A 23941-nucleotide genomic window follows, 5' to 3' on the forward strand; every position below is an offset into this window, starting at 1 on the left:
ATTAGATGACTAGCATTAATGCCCTAGAAAACAATTCAGGCACAGATCTGGAGAATATTGTCTAAGAAGAGTTTGTTTCACTTAAATGGAAGATGATATATTCTTATTATAATGCTGTTATTGAAATAATTATTCCAAATTAATAGTGTTTAATAATGACCACATTATTGGGGCTCTGAGCCTCAAAGATGCTGCTATTTTAGAAAATGATTTAATCCAGTATATTAGAACATAATTTTTGTCTTTTTTTCACATCCCTTTCCCAGTTCAGAAAGTGAATCGGGTTCCCAGAGTTCATCTGATCAGTTTGTGACTCCTACTGCCCTAGCAGCCTGTACAAGGGTAGACTCATGCTTCACTCCCTGGTATGTGCCTGCCCTGGGGATTTCAATTCAGTTTGCTCAGGCCGAACTTCATCTTTGCCATCATCTGGATCAGCTGGGCAGAGGTATGTGCCTTAAATTCTGAAACAGAAAGTTGTAGCTATTGCTTTTCCATTTACTCATCACCCCACCTGCTTTACATTTGCAGTTCTTGTGTCCCCTGGACCATATGCTCAGATAGCTTACACCTACTTATCAGTAGCAGGAATGTGTAAAAAGCAGATGTATTTGAAGGCAGTAATTGCAGAAGGTGCTTCATTATTTAAGCTTCAGTAGTGGGCCCAGATGCCCCCTCTCCTTTCACTTCGTTGTGAGGCTAATGGAATAAATTTTGCTTTTCACTTTTGCCAGCAAACCTGCCCCACTTTATATGTGCCGTTGAACAAAAAGACTCCAAATGAAGTACCAAGTATTCAAAACTCAGTTACCGTATGGTTTTAAAGGAAACTGGGAGTAGAGATGCGATCCCCCTGGGTTCATTCAGTAATGTGCGCTTGCATTATTGTCAGTTTTATTTCCAATACATATTATTGTATTGTGTAATTTCAAATAATATTCTCCATGAGAAATGAGCAATTTATAAAGCATGACATCTTGCTTAAATGATGATTTTGAAAATGGTGAATGACTAACATTTTCTTCAACATTTCCAAGTTTCCCCATTCGTAGTTAATATTTTTAGCACTTCAAATGACAGTGAAAGGAACAAAAGAAGCCGGAATCAAGCAGAGGTCCTTAAAAAGATTCTTTTTTTTCTTTTTTAGAACCTTTTTCTAAACTAAGCTATTCTTAATTGGTGTTTTTTTTTACTAACTTATTCATAGTGGAACAATTAAATGTATGCATTTAAATGTATTAGTGATTTAGTTTTACCTTTTGTTCTACAGAGCCACCGAAGTTCCTATATCCATTTATCTCTGATAAAAATGTGCCATCTGAATTAGAATATTCAATCATTTCTTTTGAAGAACCTCATACCTACTTCAGGCAATGGAGTGATGGATCCGTCTTCAGAGACATGCAGTTATCTACTAGAATTGACTGTAAACTTTTGGAGTGTAGAAATCTAACTAAGCAAACTGTTGCAAAATCATTTGGTATAATTGGGCAGCTTTCTGTTTCTGGAAATTCCATGGAAAAGATTTTGGATGGAAATATGGTAGTGGATCCTGTATTCATCAGCTTTGGCCAACATACCATCCACTCTCTGCATAAAACCCTTCAGGCTTGGCAACAGGTAAGCACATAGGTCTGAAATGAAATGCATAAAATCTATTTACATATCATCATTTGGTGTTATATGAGCAAGATTGGTAAATGTATGGATTTGGGGTGGGGGCGTTGCTCTTACATGGAGAAGAAAATGTATTTACTTATCAAATTTCTACACTGTTCATCTCACTTAAGTAAAATGAATGAAAGGTTGCTGAATGAATGTCAATTGAATACAAAAGTCCTACAAAGAAAATGAATGAGAATTGAATTGCAAAAGATATATATGAAGAAATATGAATAGGTTGGGAGGAAAGGCTAGAGCAGGGGTCCCCAAATTTGGCAAGTTTAAGACTTGTGGGCTTCAACTCCCAGAATTTGTTAGCCAGCTATGCTCTACTCTGGACTAGAGGTAGTACTTGTAGTTAGATGCAGTTGATGATCAAATAGAAAGAGGGAAGTTTAAGGAACAAAAGGAAATGTATGAATTCATATATATTACAAACAAGACTTGGTTTGCAAGGATAGAAAGGTATGAAGAGTTACAGTGATTGTTTTTTGTATAAATTAAAATTTTGAAACATCTAATTTTTCTGTTTTTTTGCATTTCCCCCAGAAGGAATGTTAGGACACGAAGGATGGAGTCTTATTTCCCATTTAGCAGAAACCAGCGATTGCGTGGTTTTTGCCATTATACTCAGGCCAATAAGCTAGGGTTTTGTTTACATTTGAAATCCAAGCAATGATCTGAACATGGTTTCTCCACTTTGGAGAATAAGCACAAATCATAATTTGAAGGTTCAGATCCAACCTCGTAATGCAATTTTGTGCTTATTGTGAAGTAATTAACTGAAACTGAAGGTATATATTCAAGGAGAGCAAAGTTAAGGAAAAGATACATGAGTTCATAGCAAGAGAGCAGATTTTCAGGGTGTACAAGTCACTGAGTGACTCTGGATGGATGCAGATTTAATTTAAGATGTAGCAAATGTCAAGGAAATTGTCAATTGTCAGAGGGAAAACACTTGAGAACAAAAGTGCTCTTTTCCTCTTTGAAGTCAGTTAAAGTCTGAATGAGCCAGAAGATACCCTGGCTCAACTATTTTCTGGAGTTATCTCAATAGGATATACAGTATCCAAAGCTGATTCACAGAATAATTGATGCAGGGACTATGATAATGAATTTTGCTCTGACAGAGAACGGCTATCTTAGGCAGACCAAAACCTCTGAGGAATACTTGGCAGAAGCTACAGCAAGTATATCCTGTTAGTTTTATTATCCATTTTGGCAATAATAAATTAAACAGGAAAGAGTATGGCAGGAAAGAGTATTTTACACTAAAGTTCTTACTATTGTACCATTGAAAACATGGACCAGTTTGGATGGATTTAAGCTTGTGTAAATGAGATTGGAATATAATTTGTGGAATAATTGTAATATCAATATTTCTCATGTAATAATAACCAAATACGCACTAACAACCTACTAAGGACCAATCTATATATAACATAGAAAACTATTCATACGTTCTTAGTTCAGATAGAAGGCATAACCAGGGAACACAGAATGTTTCACCCTGTCCCTGCAAATGATATCATGGTTTAAAGTTAGACTTTTCCTTAATTTCTTGTTTATCCTGTTGAATGAAAAAAAAGGAATCTTATTATATTTAATATCTGACACATATCTTGCCTGTTACTCTAATGAAGGTTTTTGCTACAACTGTATGATGTTCTTTACATACAAAACTGATGGACCAAATTAATAAAATTATATCCAAATAATATTTTCTGCAATAATCCAAATAATCTCATCCCAGGATTTCTCTTTGCCAATCTCCTTACCTATACAAAGTTTTCTACATTAATTACCCATCACAAAACTACAATTGCAAAGCTAAAAAAGATAAAACATCTGTTTCACATCAGAGTTTCTTTTTTCAAGGCATTCCAGGGTTTTCTTATTGTAAAAGGACATTCATAAAATAAGAGCTAGTGTGATTTAAATCTTTACATCTGGTTCAAATATCATTGTGAAAAAAAGAGTCTTTGTAGCTCCAATTTCTGGTTTTTGTCATATTTTGAGCAATGTGAAACAAGCAAACAATTTTGAAGGAGGCCTGTTTGCATGGGCTGGTGGAGTAGTAACTACTGCAAAATGGCCTTCGTTGCTTTGTGCAGTGAAAAAAAATCTCTCTAGTATCACATATGTACAAATAAAGTGCTTTGTATAAATATTTAAATGTGTAAGACCACATCAGAAAATGATTGACCGACTTAAACTATAGGGAGCCTTTAAAGAAATACCCTGAGTTGGAAACAACAGGATTGTATAAATAGAGCCATATGTTGTCTTGTAAGATGTACCAGTCAGGTACATTCTATGAATAGTTAGACCTGATTTATATGCAGGGGTGGCAATGTTCAAATGACCCACAGAGGATATGCCTCTGTAATTGTTGTTGCAATTTCCTTGTTTCCTCTGATCTCGGGCGTTTTTGCCACCATCTTCTGATGTGGTGGGTGAGTCTCTAACTGAGAGTGTCCTTGATTAAAAACTTGTCCTATTTTTACATTAGGGTGCATTAGTTATTGAGGTGGGCTCTGAACTACATATTAATGGTAATTGGTAACAACATGTTTCTTCAGTGGGTTCTCTTCTACCACATACTGAAAATTAACTTCCCACTAGTAACTATTCTGTGATGTTCAGTGTTCACAATTAATATGGTTAATTCTGCCAGATCAAATGAGGAGCACCACCATTAATTGAATTCCTCACATTTTCTAACTGAAGTATCAGAAACAAGTAATTTTGTGCACATTGCTGATAAGAGCTGACATACAAAGCGTAAAGTAATTTGGCCTTACACCTTTAAGTCAGGAGTTCAAGTTATATGGAAGCCTCTGTCGGAATTTGTTTTTCCCAAAAGGTGAACTAATTTTATTCTTAAATAATGAAGGAAGCTTTAACAATAGAAGTGGGCATTACAGGCATCACCAAGTTGTGTGCTTTTATGATCCCAGGTCATCTGTTCAAATTCCAAGATGATAAATTTACAGAGCATTGAAAATTTAGTTGGGAGCAAATTTTGTTCAATTTAGGAATACCTTTCTGAGTTTCTATAGGATTTCATAATTTAAGTGGAAAAAATGTTCTGAAACATAAGGGGCATAATGATCCAGAAATTCTAAATGCTTATGTATAGGTGTGATAGGTTTTTCCTTATATTTGAATACAATAAGATATATTCGTTTAAGGGTTACCATCATTTATAGTAAAGATTTAAAGTCTGGATTATTTTGCCAACAAAATGTTGGCCCAATAAAATATTTCACTCTACAGATTTATGTAGCATGGATAATATTAGATATTATAGAGTCCAACACACTATTCTTCAGATTAAAAAAAATCTTTCTTCAAGGAAAGCCTCTTTATAAACTGGTAATAAGTAAATCCATGTCTGTGACTAATGGTAATCAGAGATGTATCATTGAAGAATGTCAAAACAAAATATGTTCTTTTGTAGCACCAGAAATGACAGTATTGTTTTCTTCAATTGTTATTAAACATTTTAATTAAATTATAGTATTCATAATTAATAACATTATAACTATATAACATTAAGTCTGTAATATCAAATCCTCTTGACCTTGTTGCCTCTGTCCCATTATTTTGAACCCCCTTTCTAACTTCTATGTTGTTGGATGGAGTTGAGAGTACATATACGTTTAAAAGGGGAGAGGAAATAAGCAGGGATTATATAAATGGCCTCTGTGGAAAGGATGCAGCAATTCAATCCTGCCAAGAAGAGATGGTAGGTGAATATAAGAATGCAGTATTTTTAAATCAGATTCAGTAAAATGAAGCATACACATTAAAGCAGGTGGTCACCATAGAAATTAAGTTCTGCAAGGAACAGGCACATACATTATCATGGGTGATTTTGCATAACTTTCAAAAGTAATGGGTTACATACTTTGTGCACCTAAGACCTGAGAAAGAAGTTTTTTGTGTTGGTCTAAATGAAGTGTTGACAACTACATTTTCTAAAGTGCATTCTTTAGAAATCTGATGGCCAAGAAAGGGTTGAGAAATCTGGATATCTTCCTCGCTTTTATATCAGAACAGTCAGTAATTAAACAACAAGGGAAGAATTTACCCACTGGTGTGGCAGAAGATTCTACTGAAGAAGTAAAAAAAATCACCCAGAAAATAATTCCAGCTGTGAAACTGACAATCATCATGACAATGTAACCAAAGATAATGGAAATATAATAAGGAAAATGGAACTGAAAATAGGAAATCAGTTGTGGTCCTGTAGGCACCAGTAGAAGAAGTGGACAGCAACATTACTTATTGAATGAAGGATACTGAGACTTAGCAATCAGCTTCAAATTGATAGACTGAAAAAATGTAAAGGTCAAAATGTAAAGGAAGAATGCCTTGAAGATTTCATTGTAAGATTGCCACTTACTTTTCTGCATTTAAACCATTTTTGTAACACAGTGTATTATAGGGATTAATAAACTCTTGAGACATTGATAATTTATGCACTGTCAAATAAGGAAATTGATCATAGTGTATGGAAAGATGTCTAATATATCTGTTGTTCTAGTCTAATCTTTTAAAAGTAGAAGCAAGGCCAAATACAATTGATTGAAGACACACAATAAACAATTTTTCTCTAATTTGAATGTCAGAAATTTATGATATGCATTAATACATTATCCTCATGGTCTGCAGTACATTGTTTATTTTTCACTTACATGCCTTGTTCTGTATGCATTTTGAAAAAGATGTTCCAAGATACAGAAGCATTTCTAAGTAATTGAACATATATTTGTCCTCAAGCATAAAGGAAGACTTCATTCTTTGATAATTGTTCATGAAATGAAATACTACACTTGTTGCTGAGCTACTTTAAAAGAAAAATAGCGATTTCCCACCCACCCACCTACCCACCCACTCGTCCTTATATAAGTTTGAGAATGGTAACTATTTTATTATCATTCAAAAGTTATTAAATCCTTTTATTTCCAATGTGTACAAAATACATCTGAATTGCTTGATTATTCTGAAAACTGAATGGACACTACTCTAATGTTTAAAACCAGTTCAGAAAAGTTGATTAGTTTAAAACTTTACCTAAGATGTATTTTTCCTAAAATATTAAAAACCCTAATAGGGTCTTCACTAATATTGGCAGTTTTAGTATAACTATAGAATGTAGATAACATTTGTTCACACATCTATAACATATATCAGATATTTTTAAAATTGCAGTTCCTTTGTTTTGTTGTTTGTGTTAGCAATTTAAGGTATATAAATGGGTATAGATTTCGGGGATCATTAATGATTCCAGTATTTTTGTTATGAAGAAAGAATGCTTTGTAGGAAAGCTTATGCTAGCGAAGACACAAAAATTTTCACCATTGGGCAGATAGTTGCCAAACATCCTGGAATTAATCTGAAGCTTGTTTGGTTTGTTATTCTTTTTCTTTCAGAATCAATGCCCTGAGGCAGAACAGCTAGTCTTTAGCCACTTTGTAATCTGTAATGACACACAGGAGACACTGCGGTTTGGCCAGGTAGACACAGATGAAAATGTTCTGCTGGAGAGTCTTCATAGTCACCAGTATAGCTGGCGCTCTCACAAGTCCCCACAGGTATGTATGCCATACAAGTGCAATAGTTGTAACAGTTGTTAAAAATGGAAAGTGTTGAAATAATTCAATTTAAGTTTTTGGAAAGGAGGCGAATTCATGTATTCTCCTATCCGTAGTTTTCCATGTTTCAGCCAAAGGTCCATGCTTAAACTACAAGACAGAAGAGATAAACAAAAAGGATGAGCAAACCCAGAAATGTTTATATTTCATTCGGGTTTGGAGCTGTACAGCAATTGTTTCTCAATTTTGGCAACTTGAAGATGTGTGGACTTCAACTCCCAGAATTCCCCAGCCAGCATTCTGTGAGTTAAACACATTTTAACGTTGCCAAGATTGAGAAACACTGCTCTGTGCTCCTACACAGTCCAATTTTATTGTATTTATTTTTTTAAAAAAAGAACTTCAGGCTTCTGTATGTGAGCACATAAATAATTCATTGGGCTTGAGAGAAAGCAAACGTCTTCAACTTTTGGGATGTTAATCCTAACAATGTGAGCACAAACCTTCTGTTGGCATAAGACAATACAATTGACAGTACAATACAATAAGACAATTTGAAAATGACAGTCCCAAAGCTGAGCAGTGAACCAGAAATGGGGATCTTGGAGAAGGATATCCTTGATGATAACCGCTGGTTGCATACTCAAGCATGCCGACATTGAAATCTCAATCTTTACCACTCTTAGGGATTTCATAGATATCCATATTCATCAACATCTAATTGTGATGAGAAATTTTCCTCTCTACGTATATATGCTTAAACTGCATATGCTTTCATAGAGTTGGGGTACAGGCATAGCGCATATATGCACAGAACTGCAGTGAAGAACCTCATGTTCAACAGAGCAAATAACCCTCATCTTTTTCATGATTAGTTCCTTCATAAAAGCTTCTTAGATTTTAGAATGAGAAGATGTTCTAATGATAATAAAAAGAGATTCTAAAAAAAATGGAAGGACATATATTGCTTGACCGCTGCTGATCATGCTGATATTCCAGAATAATCGGGGCTGGGCACTCTTGAAAGAAGACTTGGCAATGCCATATGTTATACTTGGGGGGGAAAATAGTGAGAAAATACAATAATTTGGGGAGAACTATTTCCTCTAATTTTTTCCTCTTCCTTAGTAGGAAGAGGTCTTCCTTAGCAAGAAGATATGTAGCATATCATTGAGAAAATAATCTTTATGATCTGTAAATTGAGTGGAGGTTAATTGAGCAGCTAAGGTCAATTGCAGAAACCTGGACTTAGTATATATTTACTGTGGAATAACCACACTGAGTTCACACATTATTTTTTTTAAAAGCAAAAGAACAGCTTTAAAATTTACTCTGCTATAGATTATGCACTGCAGAAAGCAATTTAAGGTGGGGGGAATGATCGGCAAGTTATGACCAGTATAACTGATAAATCTCTATTTTTCTCTATGCTTTTTTCTTATGTGGAAGTAGCGTTTTCACATTAATCTTTCCCTTTGAAATAGCATTTTTAAATAGTTGTTTCTGTCTCTTTTTAAACTGCAGTAAAACCAAGCCAATCATGATCAGGACTTTTTAATCTTTTTATCTCAACGCAGTGAAAACCATACTTTTCCCACTTGTCTTTCTGCCAACATATAGAACTTCAGGAAGTAAGACTGCCTAGCTAACTGCAGAATGTTATTTGGCTTGTTAAAAACAAGAAGGACAGTTGAAGTCTTCCACAAGCAATGAAATACAAACAACCCTGATTGGGCACTGTATCCTCGTTTGGAAACATCAGAGATTACTACATATTAGTTTAGAGTTGTCTTGCTTTTAATATATGTGTGACTATGAGATGCCCATTTCTCAATATGAACAGTTAATTGCACAAGTTAGTAATCTTAAATGAAACAATAGACGATTTCAGAGGTAAAATAAAAAAAGAACAGAGGGTATTTTACAGTACTTTAAACAAGACAATTTGTTGAAGTTTCTTGCTAAACAAATAACATAATTGCAGGGGAGAAAGTACTATTCTCCAGAGGGCATTCATAACTTTGGAATGGATTTTCCTCTTCCTGCAGTTATCTTCTAGACAACGTGAACAAGGACAGAGGGGGAGGGATCCAGCTGGGAATTATGAGAGCCCCTTACATAACTTCTTTCTGGGGAGCATTTCTTACTTGGGACGCTCCCATGGACTCCTTCGTAATGCACATTTGGTTGAGGCCAGAAGGGGAAAAAAGCAAAACAGCAGTGAAGCATTCTCTATCATTAATAGCACTACAATGCTTGGCTGTCTGAAACCCAAGATTCTGGTAATTATTAAGTTAATGAGCTTTGTAATATTCCATGTTATTATCATTCTGTTGATATTTTATTACTTCATCCCTGACACCAAAATTGAGAAGTGGGAGTGATCCATTGGGAAACATAGGAATTTGGTTCAATACAGTCCTCTCTTTTCTTCTAAAGCTACACCTGCGTCATGTAATTTGTGCGGCTCTTTTGGAAAGGTAGTTTGTAAAACATGTCAAATAGCTTGTTACCTGGGGGACCAGAAAAGCAAAGTTCTTGTTTTAATTGTTAATCTGTCTTAATCTTTCAAAGGCATTCGCTTGTAGGAATGCAGGATTAATACCAATTCATTAGGACTTCAGCATGGGCATATTATATTGTAGCATGTTCCAAACTCTTTTGCTGCTGGACTTCTTGAGGAACTTATTATCTGGAGGTTAGAATAGTGCCCAACTGTGGACAAACCATGCAAGTGTCAGTTTAACGGAATGTGAGATGACTTCATCATTTTGAAGCTATTTCATTCCTCATGATAATTCTCATCTTGCCAAGTTAGTGAATTTTAAGAACTCTGGGAGCAGATTTTAAGATAAATGTAAAATATGAAATAATCCATATTTTGGAGTCAGAAAAGTTCCTCTAGGCATTAGTTCATATTTGACTTGTTCAACTCTCATTTGGGAATAAAATGAGTTAGGATCAGGTCTCAAATACCACACTAGCTTATTGGGAAGGAAAACCTGTGTCTCATGTTTCTTGTTACAGAGGCACTAAGCAGCAGTGATTGCCATAAAATATTTAACCTTTACAAAAATGTTTATTAAAAGTATGGCAAAGCAGTTCTTTTAATGAAAATGAATAGTTTTCAAAGAGTTGGATATCATTAACATTTGCATGATTTAGAGACAATTGTTATTTTGCTGATTATAGTTGAGAAGAAGTATTGTAATTGCCCATTTAAAGTACATAATAAAATAAATAAAAAGAGGCTTAAAATTCCTTTGGTTTTGCCTCAATGGTATACAGCTAAAACCTCAAGACATATTTGTTTCAGATGTAAATTTGGTAAAAGAATCAAATTATGGGATTTGGATGTAAACCCTTTATTTAATAGCTACTTAAAAACAGCAATAAATAGAAGATAGAATTTTAGATTTCCATATTTTGGAAAACAGCTGCACATCTTATTGAGTACATATGGATAAAAAAAAGATAATTCTCAGAATTACTGTTTTCCCTTTATTCTTTTTATGCTTATCTTCTAAACATCTCACTGTGTTTTATTCAAACTGTACTCCTCCAGCAGATAATATATCTACCGCGCTTCTTTCATGATGTGAGACCTTCACATGTTCTGATGTCCTTTATATTCAAGATGTTTCATGAGTCCAGGTAGTCCTTGACTTATGATTGGTTGCTTAGTGACCATTTAAAGTTATGACAGACCCTTCAACCCAGTTCCAATGCGCCCCCCCCCCGGTGGTCACACCATCACATTTTGGGTACTTAGCAACCGTCCCACAATAATAACTGTTTATAGTCCCCATGGACTTGTGACCTTGATTTACAATGTTTTTGCCAGAAAATGTTTGCTTCTGGTATTTGGAAAAAGGACTGTAGAAGATGACCAGGCTAAGCCCAAGTAAGGGGTCAAGTGAATCATCAGTTTGGAGTCCTTTCATGCTCAGAAGAGATCTAAGTCCAGCCTAGCTTGATTTCCTTGAACTCTTATCTACCACCAATTTATCTTAATCATTAGTAGTTCAGATTCTTGTTTAGAGATATCATGGAATAAACTTGTACTTCGATGAATAACTCTGGTTCCTGATTTCCTGCACTGTTAAATGAACAATGGGTTCACTTAACAGCCACTGCAAACAAAAGGTCATAAAAATGGGCAGGTCGTGTGATGATCTGTTTTACTATTATCACAAATTACAACTGTAATGGGCAAGCTCCATTGCAGTCGTAAGTTGAGAATTACCTGTGCACGATTCTGCTCTGCTTCATACTTAGGATCTGGTGCATAAAACTATAATGTACACTGTCTTCTTGCCCCTGGAAATTGTAATGTTGTTAAGAGCAATAGCAACAGCCCTTAGACTTATATGCCACTCCATAGTGCTTTACAGTATTCTCTGAGCTGTCCAGATTGCTCCCAACAATCTGGGTCTCCATTTTACTGACCTCAGAAGGCTGAGACAACCTTGAGCCAGTCAGAATCAAATTGTTGGCTGTGGGCAGAGTTAGCCAGCAATATTGTATTCTAAGCACTGTGCCACTATGGCTCTTGGAGAGCATGCAAGCATGCCACTTGTTTGGAAGGGAAAAAATGTACTATGCCAAGTTTTTCTATCCTGATAGCCTCCAAATACATTGCACACCAACTACACCACCCACAATTCCACATCACTGGATTTATCCCTCATATTGGCTGGGAATTCTGGGTTTGAAATCCTACACATCTGGAGCCTTCAATGAATGAATGAATTCTTTATTGCCCAAGTGTGATTAGACACACAAGGAATGTGCCTTGGTGCATATGCTCTCAGTGTACATAAAAAGATACATTCATCAAGTATGATAAGGTACAACACTTAATGATAGTCATAGGGTACAAATCAGTGGTGGGATTCAAATTTTTTTACTACCGGTTCTGTGGGTGTGGCTTCGTGGGCGTAGCAAGGGAAGGATACTGTAAAATCTCCAGTCAGTGGTGGTATTTGCCTGTTCTCCAAACTACTCAAAATTTCCGCTACTGGTTCTCCAAAACTGGTCAGAACCTGCTGAATACCACCTCTGGTACAAATAAGCAATCAAATCATACTTGGAAACAGTCAATATAAATCGTAAGGATACAAACAACTAAGTTACAGTCATACAGTCACAAGTGGGAGGAGATGGGTGATTCAATAAGCAGAGTATGAATAATGTGATATACTCAGTAACTCTGGGGTATGGACTTCTATGGAAATTCTCTTAGGTTGGCCTCTGTTTTATTGGAAGAGGTACTATCCTGAACCCTTTGTCCTGCCAGTTTTATAGCAATTTATATTACTTTAAATTTTGTGAACGTTTTTAAATTTGCAATATTTCTGTTTAATATGACTTAAAACGTGATGTGTTCGTTCCCCACACAAGTCTTAGAACTAGATAAATGGACTCCAATTAAATAAATGAATTAAAAACATTATACTTGTTCATTTTTGTGGGAGGATAATCCAAATGTAAATGGGTTCACAAACTTTTAAGTATTACTGAATTGGTTACTTTTATCAAGGTTCTCTTTTTTAAAAATACAGTATTGTTTAAATTATTACTAGCTTTATATATTTCCTATTAATTTTTTTTTCCTGTGAAATCTTGATTGTCTTTTTCTTCTCATGCTTTATTTTACCCTAACCCTAATGTAATTTCTAGTTTAACGGTAACTTATGGCCTGAATTCCTAATTTGGTCCTATTAATTTGCCTCCTTTTATGAAACATTTCAAATTGCTTCCTGTTCCTTAGTCACATGCTTTCTATATTGCAAAATTAGCTTTCATTAATGCTATACTTGATTACTAATAGCAGTCCATAAACAATTTTGTAGTTTAGAAACCTCAAAGATCATTCAAATTAAATTAATAGGGGTAAACTGTAGTTCATTCTATAACAGAGGCCAAAAATGAAGTACAAGTGGAATTCGTTTGTGACATGTTGCCCAATTTGGCAAGTTGATTGTAAATATTTCCACGGTTTTTTTTTTACCTGCACTGCAAAAACAAGGACTTCTTGACATTACACTAGCATAACAGTTAGTGATCCAATCTAAAAAGGTTATTTTTTCATGTAGCAGCCTGACATCCATTTAAGCTGTTCTGGAAATTAGCTACATTAAGTATCCCACTCTTCTTTGTTAAAGTTACAAAGGACCAAAGTACTATAGAATCCAAATGTTTGGAAATTTGGACTTCTCATCTGAGACTTTGTAGCTAAACAGACAAATCCCTTTTAAAGAGAAAACACAGGAGTTATACAGTTTTTCCAGATTATTAAAATGTGATGTAATTGGGTTACCTCTTCCAGTTTATGTTAAAAGAATTAATGCAAGAAAGAAATTCGCGACTGTTAAAGTTGAGATTCACAACAATATTGAGCAGAGTATTTGTAAAGATACACTAATCTGAATTTCTTCTTCTTTATCTGTTCCTTCTATCATTCTGCTAGGTGTATCTAGAGCTGTCCTTCTGCCTTTTTTTAATCAAATTATTTTTTTCCAATGTCCTCTGATAAATTCATTTTCAAAGTAAATTCCTTTTTCATTAATTTCTTGAACTTTCCTAATTTCAAACCATCTACTTTTTCACTAACATCTGGGCCTCTTTTAACTTTTACAATTAATGGATGACATCTTACCAAACTCCATTAGTTTCATCTGACTCTGTCATAGATTTAAGCATTGTAAAGGACTGTGCCACTTCAGAATTCTTCATGCTGTCAAACAAAACAATCATGTTGATGACCAACACTATACCATAATTTATTAATTTTGCTCATTTATCTTGTCTTATGTGTAGATTTGATCCCTGTGGTCTATTCAGATTATGATTAAAAATCCTGGTATTGCCGTGTTATATACTATATGTACCATATAGCTTAATAGTTTACTACTAAGTAGTTTTAGCATTATTTTTAAACACTAAAACTTAAATAATAATAGTGTAGGGAAGAAAATAGGAAAACTGATACCAGCATTTTTTAAAAGAATTTAGCCAAACCCAGTCCTACAAGTAGTCCCTATATGAAATATTACACATGAATACAAAACCTTTGAAATGTTACAAATGACATCAGGAAGAGGCTGGCTAAATTCCACACATTCATATACTAAGAGGATGGAAGAAACTGAAGCATATCCAGAAGCAGCAACTTAATTGTACAGGATTAATTTGAGGCCTAATCATGTTCTAAAAGCATGAAATGAATTTGTACATTATCCAAGACCTCTGTATAACTGCAGTAAAAAGGGAAGAGGGAGCATGTAAACAGTGCTTCCAGGAATTCAATTTAATCTCAGAATATCTGACATGTAGCTGAAGAAACTTCTTGACCTAAGCCTCAGAGCTGTTTTACTTGTTTGCAGCTGACATGCCACATAAATTATCATTTAACATGATGAGCACATGCGGCCAAGAAATTGTAGCATAACCCAATGCCCCAAATTGGAATGTAAATATAGCAATAGCACTTAGACTTATATAGTGCTTCACAGTGCTTTACAGACCCTCTCTAAGTGGTTTACAGAGTCAGCATATTGCCCAACAATCTGGGTCCTCATTTTACCGACCTCGGAAGGATTGAAGGATGGGTCAACCTTGAGCCTGGTGAGATTTGAACTGCCAAATTGCAGGCAGCGAGCAGGCAGCAGAAGTAGCTTGCAATACTGCATTCTAATTACTGCACCACCAAGGCTCTTAAATATAAAGATAATTGAATAATTTTTCCAATGCAGAGCCACAGTGTCAGCCAACTGCAACTTTCATGGAAAGCCAGATGCAAATAATTTTTGTGACATAAAGTTGGAAATGATAGCAACTTTTTGTTGAAAACTGAAAATTGAAAACTGACAGCAGATTAATTGGCAATGCTTATTAATGAGGTAATTGTTTATTCAAGGTGGGAAGGATTCTCTGACACAAATAGTCTACATTCAGGCTATATATATATTCTGCACTGTATTGCATTGCATTGCATTGCATTGTGTTTTACTTAGACACCATCCAATTGCAATCCACTCTTGGAGGTGCTCAGCACAAAAATAAACCACAAAGCTACATTAAGGATACTGTAGTGAAAGTGACAAGATGTCAGAAACTGGTCAGCTGGTCAACATGCCCTACACTTAAGGGGCTCCAATTATTTTAGTTCAATGCCTGAAATAACAATGTATCTTAGTTCAGAACATTTTATTTTTTAGCGTTGCACCATAAATGAGATTAGTGTTTATAGACCATACTCCATTTTGTTTTTCTAGCTACCTTTCTCTCTCCAAATTCTTATTCCTTGTATTTCGTTTATATGTCATTTTGATTTCAGCTACAGCAATTCTATTTCTCTATTTGGTTCTAAGATTTAAATATCAAAGTTGTTTCAGAGAATGATTTTTTTTCTTCAAGGTACTTACTATCTTGTATATTTATGTTAGTAATCAAGGTCTAGCGCTTGTCATTCAAAAGCCACCCACTGTACTGGACGTGTTTATTTTATATTCAGTTTTGTGCTGAACGGACCAAAAATTGCCAGCAAGTTACTGGACTGCAACATTTAGACATTTGCTAGTGTGCCTCCTTTTTAAAGGTCAGTGTCATCCTTCACTGGATGGAAAGCATAATTTCAAAATGTGAGTTCCATTAGCCTTGATTCATTGTCCTCAGTCTGTAAGTAGAGGGGTTGTTATCTCCTTCTGGGGCCTTGGTTTTATTTTTGTTTTTGGTATTCACAACACATCAACTTGGTAACCTTCTTTGGGCTAGAGGAAAGGGTATCATCATAAATAACTTTATGGCAGGCTGTTTCCCTCATGTAAAAGTTAGCCTCTGATAAAATAGGCTAACGTGCTTAGAAATTCTCTTTTCAAAACTGGAAGTTTATTTGCTTTCTGGAATATAAAACACATGATTATCAAGACTTATGATGTCCTCGAATGCTAGATTACATGGGTCATGCAGCTTGTTTATTTTTCCAATGAAAGGTAATAGACATTTTCAGTTCTCATAATGAGAACCTTTTCAACAACAAAACTTGTTTCTTGCCATAAAGTTAACTGGTTATTATAGATCATCAGTTAACATGTTTATTGTTTATTTCTGCTTTGTTTGTTTTTTATTCTTTTCAGCTGCTACATATTTGTATTGAAGGTTGGGGAAACTGGCGGTGGTCTGAGCCATTTAGTGTAGATAATTCAGGAACATTTATCAGAACTATTCAGTATAAGGGAAGGACAGCTTCGCTTATTATCAAGATTCAGCAGCTCAGTGGAATACAAAAACAAGTAAGTAAAAAAAGAAAGTTTGCATGCAATACATGAGCATTTCTGCATGGATTTTTTCCCCATCATATCATCTAGGGATGCTCTTTAGCCATAATTATGCTTAGTAATAGCATAATAGCAACAGATACTTTCATGCTTTCAGTTCAGACGTAATCATGAAGCATTTTTCTCTCTTGCTACCCTTTCTCCTCTTTCTGTGGATGGTCTAATAGGGGCATTAATTCTGAAAACAAGAATCATAGGAAACAATAGGAAACCTACCAGTTGTGGCAGGTTCAGTTTTATACATTAGGACTATTGTTAGTTCTCGACTTACAACCATAATTGAGCCAAACAGTTCTGTTGCTGAAACACTTGCTAAAGGGAGTTTTGCCTGATTTTACAACCTTTCTTGTCACAGTTGTTAAGTGAATCACTGCAGTTGTTAAGTTAGTGACATAGTTGTTAAGTGAATCTGGAATCTGGGTCACAGAAGGTGATCACATGACCCCGGGGCAATGCAACCATCATAAATATAAATCAGTTGCCAAGTTACTATGGGGATGCTGCAGTGGTTGTAAGTGTGAAAAATGGCCATGAGTCAAAAAAATTTAATGTCATTGTAACTTCGAACGTTCACTAAACAAACCATTGTAAGTCAAGAACTACTTGTGGTGCCCTCATAATACTCCCTCTTGGAAAATCCTGGACATTCTGCCCTCCCTCTACCTTTAGTTACTCGTATCTAAAGTGATTTTTTACGTTGATCATAATTTCACAGTAATGCAGGCAACCATGCAAGGAAATAGTACAACTGAAAATAAACTGATTAAGAACCCAATATACAGTACAATACAATACAATACAATGCTATGCAATACAATGCAATGCTATGCAATGCAATGCAATGCAACGCAACGCAACACAACACAACACAGTCATGAGTAAAATTGTGTGGGGAAGGGAAAACACCAGCCTCCTTTTGAGCAAAACACAGCAACAACACATGAGTGCTTGCAGACTCTATGCCTGCTGAGCATATAAAACAAATGACAATTCGTAACATGTAAGTGGCCTCTCTGATAGTAATAGCCTAGGCAATTTATGGTTTCAAATATTAAGGATAACAGCTTCCATTCAGACCTGGAAGCAGGTGCCAACCGATGTAGGAATTTCATTGCATGATATGATCACAGGTAGGAACTTGCATTGATTAAAATCTATTGGTTGTCTTTATGGGCAGCACATTTCTGAGCATATTGCAGTATTCTAGACAAGATGACATCAAGGCATGATATCAAGACATGAACCAGCCTGGAGAGAAGCTGGTTTTAGTTTTACATGATTTTTCTTTTCAGTCTTGAACTATTAAAAACAAGCCTGTGCTTTTTTAATTTTACACTGATAACTATATTCACCAACCCTGATTTTAAAGTCAATACTTAAAACAGAGTATCCCAGTTCGGATAACATGGGAAACTTATTTAAGAATGTGTTATGTATTTCTCAAAACTCAACATGGAAAAGAAAATTTCAAAAATTCAGAACAAGTGGATAAAAGGCCTGATTTCAGTACAGTGTAATAAACATTGGTTTTCCTGGCCAAGATAGTCACATCTGAGCATTCTTGTCTTCTACAAGCATCTTTCTATAATGCATGGGTCTCCAACCGTTCAGAACTGGACCGTGGATGTGGCGCATGCGCAAGCAACTTCGTTTGTGCAAGTGATGGGCATCTATGCCTGCCACTTGCACAAATGGAACTACACACACTTGCCCTTCGCTTGCAAGGAAGCATTCCCTCACACACACACACACCATCAGTCTGCAAAGCCAGAAAGGTTGGGGAACTCTGCTGTAATGTAAATGTATGTGCAGGGTGCATTTTAGCTTTCAGTCTGTGAACTGATTCATATGTAACACTCTTCTATGTTTTTAATCTAGATAATTATTTCTGGAAGACAAATTATATGTAGTTACCTATCTGAAAGCATTGAATTGAAAGTTGTTCAACATTATATTGGGCATGATGGACAGGCTGTTGTGAAAGAACACTTTGATTGCCTTGAACCCAAGCAGAAACTACCATCATACGTTCTAGAAAATAATGAGTTGACAGAATTGAGAGTAAAAGCTAAAGGGGATGAAGATTGGTCAAGAGATGTATCACTTGAGTCAAAGCTGACTGAATATAGCACAGTCATCCAGGTATGGAAACGAATATGGGGTGGGGGGAACGGAGGAAGAAAGAGTCCAATTGAGAATCAAATTGCTTAATGTTTCCTTCTTTCTCCCCACAACCTATAAATATCCCAGTTCAATTGAGTTAATTCCTATATATGTTTTTTTTTAAATCCTATTCACTTGTGAATAGTGTACGTGGTGCCATTTCCACTCTGAACAAAAATAGAGACAGCCTCATGAAAGCTAATCAAAACTTCATTATGTTGAAAATAAAGACATTTTTTCTCAGTGCACAAAATAAAATACTAATAGGCAACTGAGGAAAGTTAGAGCAAATTAACTCGTCTTGTTGCTTAGTCTTCTCCAACTAGTGGTTGTGTTAACTGAGACAATTGTGAATTAAAGGCACTAGACTGAAACTTGAGATTGACAGAAATTTTGTCAAGGAACATCCTACTTTCAGTTAGTTTAAATCTGCAGAGCTTGATGAATTCCATCCTATAATACTGAAGGGATTGTATTTGGCAATTTTTTCATATATTGTCTTTGAGAAATCCTGAAGAACCATTGAAATGCCACATGATTGGAAGAATTATGCTAGTCTTGCATTAAAAATGATCAAGTACTATCCCTATTATCAAAAAGGGTGGGAAAAAAAATCCAAAGAATTATAAACTAATCCATCGGTAACATTTATACCTGGAAAGATTATACAACAGATAATAAATCTTTAAGGAATTTGAAACAATGTAGAGCATGGCCTATCAAGAACGAATCTTCAAAAGATTATCATATCTTTTTTGATAAGATAACTTCTTAATATATTGTGGTAATATATAAACATCATATATTATGATTATGTATTCGTAAAAATACCCCACATTTTTATTAGCAAATTAGCAAGATGTATGTGAATGGCAGGACAATTAAGTGCTACGTAAACAGCTTAAGTATTTTGCTCCAGAAAGATCACCAGCAATTCATTATCCAGTAGGAATGAGGTACAGCATGATATACCACAAGATTCAAATCCAATTCAACATTTTTATTACTGACTTGGATAAAAGAATGAAGATTTTTTTGAAAAAATATGATATATATCCTAAAAGATTTTTAAGCTAGACAAATGACCTGACAAAAATAAACAATTGTAAGAGAAACCAATATAAGTTTATTTGGTTTGGGTTAGGGTTAACAGAAATTAAATACCTGGGTATAGAATGGGAAATATTTGGCTTGGTAGCAGAAAAAAGATATTTAAGCAATAATTGATTATACATAATAATTGTTTATAAATTAAATATGAGTTGTCAATGCGGCTGGTGGGGGGGAAGAAAGGTCCACCTCTATTAGATGTGTTGGAGCCAAAGCTCAAGAGATATCAGCCACAGATGCTTTCATTTAGATTCCTGAACTCAACAAAGGCTTGCAGTTGAAGGCTTAAATGGCCTCTTCCATTTCTCTAATGTTAGTTGGACTCTGAACAAGCATTCTTTATAAATAATAATTTGTTTCTCTGCTGAAAATGATCTTTCTGCTCTGCAGTCTGTTTGTTTGTGGTTATTTACTTCCATGAGGCTATATTAACCCCTATGAATATATTTTCCTCCACTGCAGGTGCCATCATCAAATAGTTCTATTATTTATGTATGGTGCATGGTTTTGACGTTGGAGGTCCAGTCACAAGTCCAACAACGAATTGTGAGTACTTTCCCCCTTGTGCAAATTGATCTTACTCTTCCTGTTCTGAATGCAGTCAGTTTGACCCTAAAACAGAGATTTATTGACAGTTTGTTATAACTGGAAGACTGAGCTGGAACACTGCATCCAATATTGCTCTGCTGTTTTACTTTTGTAGATTGTTTTCAGCCCTCTTTTTATCATAAGGAGCCATCTTCCAGATCCCATCATCATACATTTAGAGAAAAGAAACTTGGGTCTGAGTGAAACACAGATAATTCCTGGAAAAGGACAAGAAAAATCTCTGCAAAATATAGAACCAGATCTAATCCATCATTTAACCTTCCAAGCCAGGTAAAAAAAATCCTAAATATGTTAGATTTAAAGGTTGCTTTTGTTTCCATACAGCATTCTCTCAATTTCATATAAAAAATGGAAATTTGGAGCAGTAGTTCCCAAACACTTGCTTTACAAGAAACACCAAATTGTTATTGGAAACTTTTCAGACCCTAACATAAATTAAAGGTTGACAGTACCATACCTGCAAGGCCCTCAACTGGTATCCACAAGACTCTAAAATTAAATAAAAATAATTAATATAGAATGCCCAGAATTTTACACAGATCACAAAATGTCAATGTTTTCACCAAAGTCCTGTAATTTTTTGCAGACATTGAATAAAGTGCTAGTTCAGTGATTATAATAATGACACTACTATTTTTATCTTAATAAATTTGTTAAGAAGGACCCTTGGCATTTTCATGCTTGGGAAAATCGTTTTGAACTCGGGTAGCTGCCAAAGGTTTGACAGTTGCTTTCTTAATAAATTCATGCAATGAATGTCACACCTTTTGTATTTTTTTTAATCCATATGGCAGGGAAGAAGATAATCCCTCAGAATGTGCAGTGCCTATCTCAACAGCACTTATTAAACAGATAGCCACCAAATCAAATACAAACGGCATACATGAAATACTTGACGATTTTTATGGGTACAACAGCTTGCCTCAATCTGTCTGGCCTTACACAAAGAAGGATTTTGCCAGGTATTATTCCTTTTGATTATTTCTCTTAGGGGTTATTCTACGTGCAGTGGCAGAAATATCTTTGCAAATGGCATGTGATCTTCAAATAAGAAATGTATATATTTCAAGTTAGTTTTCTTTCCTAAAGAAGAGAAAGGGGTGAATGTGCCTTGGATGTCAAATGTCCCATTTTCTCTCACTAACATATCCAGGACAGAGTTGAGAAAGCTCCCTTTCCAAAATGGTGGAATGTCTCTTCTATCGGCAATCCAGACTATTCTCTCCCTCTTGCTTCACCAAAGTAACTGCTATTGTTCCAAAAAGGCATATTGAAAACATAATTTAATTATAATAAAGGTACAGTAGCCTTAAGACCTAAGGGCAGACCAGACCAGAAACAGAATGCAGTATTTTTACTAACAGATTTGCTTCAGAGTCCTAATTCAGCAAATAATAGTGAACAGGTTACTTTGGTACCAATTCATCAATTATCATTGTAGTAATAATAACCAGAAATCATGAATGGATATATAAAAACTTCTACACATCAGTAGTAATAAAAAATAAAGGTGCTTGTAAACTTAATATTTGTCATGTGGGCATTTGGTTTAGTTTAAGATGTTGTTTATGTTTATTCATTTTTAAAATGTTCAACACAGTTTATCATCAGAAATGCCTGGGTAGGTCAAAAAAGGAAAATGTCAATTGTGCCATTCAGAATCAAAGTCCTTCCTTTTTCTCAGTGTTGTAATATAATTCAGAGATACAAAGGGGCCATGAGAATGGCGATGCCACAATCCCTTTTTGACATACACACACGGGGTGTGTTATAGATGTGGTGAGACATTTAAAAAGTAGGACAGGGTGAGTATCACTCATGGACTGGCAGATTGCAGGACATCTAGTAGCAACCTAAGGATGTCTGGTGATAATCTCAGCCCTACCTGCATATTTCTTTAAGCTCTACAGTTTTCAGAGATGATTAGGAGAGTTGAGTAACTGTAGCCAGATCTCTCTTTTAAAAAATAAGTAAATGAGGATATATACTGAATAAATGTACTCAGCTCATGAAGGATCTATATTAATCCTATAAATAAGTAGCTGGAATATCAAGAAGACTTACTTGAACCCATGCATATTTCAGTATCTATTTGGCATTTCCCTCCTATCTGGGAGACCCTAATCTTTTCCTTTTGTAACTTCCCACCTAAACTACATTCCAGGACAGAGGGTAATTTTTCACATGGCAACATAGGGGCAAGAGAGGGATGAGGGTTAATATTTTTTAAAAAAATATGACATATATGCAGAAAATATATGTACCACCATTTCAAGAATAAGAAACTGGCCAAGAGTCTCATTGCCAGGTGTTGCCCAGGAAAAACTTTTAATTCGATTACTTAAAAATCTCAGTCGCTTTTTGATCCTTGAATAAAGGTCTATTTCATTCAAAACAGAGAACCTAAATCACGGACAGGTTTGCCTTGATTGTCTTTCAGAATCATACCTGGTGTCAGAAGTGCTACAGTGTAACCAAAGCTTTATGAATGGCTAGGATGATAAACTGCAAATCTTACCAATGAATTAACCATTTTCTTTTATCTCCCCTTTGATATGTTCCTTGGAACAGCAGTGAACAGCTCACTCAGTGGGATAGCCCCATGCGTGTGAAGCTGTCGGTGTGGAAGCCATGTGTGAAAACGCTGCTGATAGAACTCCTGCCATGGGCTCTGCTGATCAATCAGTCCAAGTGGGATCTTTGGCTATTTGAAGGAGAAAAGATTGTTCTGCAGATTCCCACTGGGAAAACAATGATACCGCCAAACTTCCAGGCAGGCTTTCCATTGAAATACATATGTTTATTTTCTTGAGGAAGTTTCCTTTTCATTTCATGTACCGTGTTTCTCATATAATAAGGCCGGGTCTTATTTTTTTTTGAGCCCCGAAAAAATGGCTAGGCCATCTTTTCGGGGGTGACTTAATTCCCCCCCCCCCTTGCATCTTCAGGCGGGCGGGCGGCGACGGCTTGGATGTTGACCTCGGCGTTGGTGGGGCACTTCGTATCAGGGTCAATGCAGGCAGCACCATATCCGGGTGTGCAACAAAAGTACTTCCTAACGGCAAGCCCCACCATTCACCCCCCATTTCCCATGTTTTAATATAGGCCTTAATTTGGGGGGAGGGGCTTCCTGGGACTTCCTATTGGGGGAGGCCGTATTGTTGGAGAAACAGGGTAGATGAGACATGTCAAATCAGAGGTCACAAGGTTTTGCTGAGCCATGACATAGGGCACAATGCATCTTGGTTTTGTCAGTGAGATGCACAAGTCAAGAATCGCATAAGTAACAAGTGGGAGGCATTTGTCTGCTCACTCTCCAGCTGAAAATTGACCCACTTATCCAGTTAATTCTGCTCATAATGTGGGACAAACAGTGAGAAATCTCTTCTTAAGATCAATGAGAGCTTCCATTATTTGAAGTGTGAGGGGTTTTTATGGGACTTTGAATAGCAG

The 23941-nt window shown here is 35.6% G+C and overlaps 1 protein-coding gene across 5 annotated transcripts in view; it reads left to right on the forward strand.

Annotated features, from left to right (window-relative positions):
- The window catches only part of VPS13B (vacuolar protein sorting 13 homolog B), a 308832-nt gene that overhangs the window by 249881 nt on the left and 35010 nt on the right, over window positions 1-23941 (forward strand). For 4 of the 5 annotated variants that reach the window (XM_026705911.2, XM_026705908.2, XM_087931542.1 and 1 more), the window contains exons 41-49: window positions 267-448; window positions 1271-1620; window positions 7104-7265; window positions 16406-16561; window positions 18485-18748; window positions 20342-20425; window positions 20583-20758; window positions 21283-21450; window positions 23060-23261. In XM_026705911.2, the coding sequence (XP_026561696.2) occupies window positions 267-448; window positions 1271-1620; window positions 7104-7265; window positions 16406-16561; window positions 18485-18748; window positions 20342-20425; window positions 20583-20758; window positions 21283-21450; window positions 23060-23261 (1744 nt within the window). The remainder of the gene's footprint in view (window positions 1-266; window positions 449-1270; window positions 1621-7103; window positions 7266-16405; window positions 16562-18484; window positions 18749-20341; window positions 20426-20582; window positions 20759-21282; window positions 21451-23059; window positions 23262-23941) is intronic. The other variant, XM_026705909.2, reaches the window with a different exon arrangement.

This window comes from Pseudonaja textilis, chromosome 3, assembly GCF_049901715.1.
Source record: "Pseudonaja textilis isolate UNSWEBS1 chromosome 3, rPseTex1.2, whole genome shotgun sequence".
Taxonomy (NCBI): domain Eukaryota; kingdom Metazoa; phylum Chordata; class Lepidosauria; order Squamata; family Elapidae; genus Pseudonaja; species Pseudonaja textilis.